The sequence below is a fragment of the Cyprinodon variegatus genome, unplaced genomic scaffold (assembly GCF_000732505.1).
Source record: "Cyprinodon variegatus isolate N-32 unplaced genomic scaffold, C_variegatus-1.0 Scaffold4849, whole genome shotgun sequence".
Classification (NCBI taxonomy): domain Eukaryota; kingdom Metazoa; phylum Chordata; class Actinopteri; order Cyprinodontiformes; family Cyprinodontidae; genus Cyprinodon; species Cyprinodon variegatus.
The window spans coordinates 1-2,523 of record NW_015155302.1 but is presented as its reverse complement, the minus strand read 5'-3'; the positions used below and the strand labels follow the sequence as shown (position 1 = coordinate 2,523).

Genomic DNA, 2,523 nt, shown 5'->3' with positions numbered 1-2,523 from the left:
TTTTCCTCTGAGAAAAGCCTCCAGAGCAGTGTTTTGCTCTTCTTTCAGTGAAGAAATACTCTGTAATTCCCATAAAACTTGCTCGATAGCCACGCTAACGCTAGTTTCAACGTTCTTTAGACTGAACTGTCGCGCTTCTCGTTGCAAATTTGACCTCCCCTTCTGGTGGTTAGGAAAAAATCTACAAAAAAGTCGCACCTTCTCATAAGTTGCATCGTTCAAAGGGTGGGAAAAAAGTAGGGGCTTGTAGTCCAAAAAATACGGTACCTGTTTTTCTATTCTTGACCTTTCCTGACCTTTCGTCTCCTTGTCTTCAGGACATCCTGGAGAACGACAGCATCACTCTGGACTGGATGTTTAAGTATTCCCTCATCAATGACATTGTAAAGGTGAGCTCTGTCTTTCCTTGAACCCTCCTGTCTCCTCCTACAGGAGAGGAACAGTCAGTCAGTCCTCGTCTGTTTTTGTGTCTTCAGGGCATGGTGTTCCTTCATAACAGTGTCATCGTATCGCACGGCAAACTGAAATCGTCAAATTGTGTTGTGGACAACCGCTTTGTCCTCAAGATTACCGACTATGGACTGTCCAGCTTTAGATCGGATCTGGACTCAGGAAGCGACGCTCATGCCTACTACGCCCGTGAGTCTTCCATGGTCTCCATCAGGGATGATGGTTACCGTGGAAACAGAGCAAACCTGGAAACTAACCCGTAGATGAAAGTAGAGTTAAAACATCCAACTTGTTTATTTAATTCTTTTTTTGTTTTGTTTTGCAGAAAAGCTGTGGGTTGCTCCAGAGCTGCTACGGATGGAGTCTCCTCCTCCCCAGGGAACTCAAAAAGGAGACGTCTACAGTTTCGGGATCATCCTCCAGGAGGTTGCCCTGCGTCGAGGAGCCTTTTACCTGGAGGGCGAGTTACTGAGCTCCAAAGGTGAATTAGAGAAGGTCCAGGGCAGGGTCAGGAAACCAAAGGACATTAGGATCAAGGTTCTTTCCGTTCTTGTTCAGTTCGAACAAAAAAAAAACAGAGCAACAAAAAACAGCCAGGTTTTCTGTTTCTGTTTCTGCAGCAGAGACGAAATCCGCTGCCATTATTCCCTGATTTTCACCCGTTCTGCTTCCTGGTTTCAGTGTCAGTGTCCCGGTGTGTCTGCAGAAATCGTGGACCGGGTGATTCTGGGGGAGTGGCCCTGCCTGAGGCCCACCATCGACCCGCAGTGTCACAGCCCTGAGCTGGGTCAGCTCATGCAGCGCTGTTGGGCCGAAGAGCCGACGGAGAGACCCGACTTCAACCACATCCGCCTGCTGCTGCGCAAACACAACAAGTGAGTCGTCTGAAGGCACTGCGGAAAAACGGGTCAACATTCCAGTAAATCCATTCCAGTTTGGTCCCAGTTAGCAAACCGGGTTTTTTTTTTTTAGGTTCGGTCATCTCGAGGCGGTGTCCTGAATGGGGCGCCGTTTGTAAAGTTAAGCAGTCAAAGATTAGGAGCAATCTTTATAGTTATTTAGCTTGTTTTAAGAAAAAAATAAGGGGGTTATTTTCTTCAAGTCATTTTTTTTCACTGTCATTCATTCATTTATAAAAATCTTACTAAATATCTAGTTTTTAAAATAGACATTTATCTCGAAACTAAATATTTTGTTTCCAGATTAAATATTTAGTTTGTTAAATAAATATTTGGCTTCGAATTAAATCTTTATTTAAAAGACTAAATATTTAGCGAAAATGCGAATTCACTTGCTGAAAAACGGAAGTCAACTACCAAAGAAAAAGCCTGGGAATCTCTTTACGACTCCGACGGCATCTTCGTCACACTGACAGAAAATCACGAGTTAGTATATGAAAAAAAAACGTAATAAATTCTAAAATAGAAAGTCCTCTTTGAAATAGTTTTATTTGACCGTGTACTTTTGTTTTAAGAAATAAGCAAATGTTTAATGTTCTGTCAACCCGCGGCCCAGAGCTACAGCCACACACGGGGCATCGCTGTGTTGCCATAGCAACGACTGCTTTCCTTTCCACTCCTGCGAGTGGAAGGCAGTGAGACTTCTTTGGGAGGGACAATCGATAGTTAACCCTTTAAAGCCCGATCCAAGAATAAAACAAAACAGAAAATAACTTTTTTTTGTTTGAATTCCTTATTCAGAAATACATTTTTGATATTTATAATTTATTACTATGCGATAAGTCTTCTACTGGCTGTTATCAGGTATATCTGATTGTGTACAATAGGATTTTGAGCAAAGTTTTTACCATTAAATTATGCAAAAGGTGTCAGATGCAAAATATTTCAGAAAACGCATGTATCAAAAATGATACATTTGGCATTATAGGGTTAAGGGTTAGTGCTTAGAGGGTGGTTTGGGAAATTAGGCGACGACAAATAGCCTCGTGAGACCATCCTGATCTCAAGGTTTCACTCGCTATTCAGTCTGGAGACTCTCCGTTGAAGAAAATTTGGAGCCGTTCACCAAACGAACGTCCAATCAGCGTTGGCTTTGAGGCGGGTTGAGGTGTGA

The 2,523-nt window shown here is 42.7% G+C and overlaps 1 protein-coding gene across 1 annotated transcript; it reads left to right on the top strand.

Moving 5' to 3' along the window:
* Nucleotides 1-272: 272 nt before the first annotated feature.
* LOC107081421 (atrial natriuretic peptide receptor 1-like) lies at nucleotides 273-1,329 on the top strand. Its single transcript, XM_015369601.1, has 4 exons — nucleotides 273-389; nucleotides 477-639; nucleotides 776-931; nucleotides 1,157-1,329. Exons 1-4 carry the CDS (start codon nucleotides 354-356, stop codon nucleotides 1,327-1,329), a joined length of 528 nt encoding a protein of 175 aa, XP_015225087.1. The 5' UTR covers nucleotides 273-353.
* The last annotated feature ends 1,194 nt before the right edge of the window (nucleotides 1,330-2,523 follow it).

Coding starts and splice junctions, on each gene's coding strand:
- LOC107081421 (XM_015369601.1), top strand. CDS start 354: ATGTTTAAGTATTCCCTCATCAATGACATTGTAAAG. Junction 390..476: donor TCATCAATGACATTGTAAAG/GTGAGCTCTGTC, acceptor TTGTGTCTTCAG/GGCATGGTGTTCCTTCATAA. Junction 932..1,156: donor CGAGTTACTGAGCTCCAAAG/GTGAATTAGAGA, acceptor GTGTGTCTGCAG/AAATCGTGGACCGGGTGATT.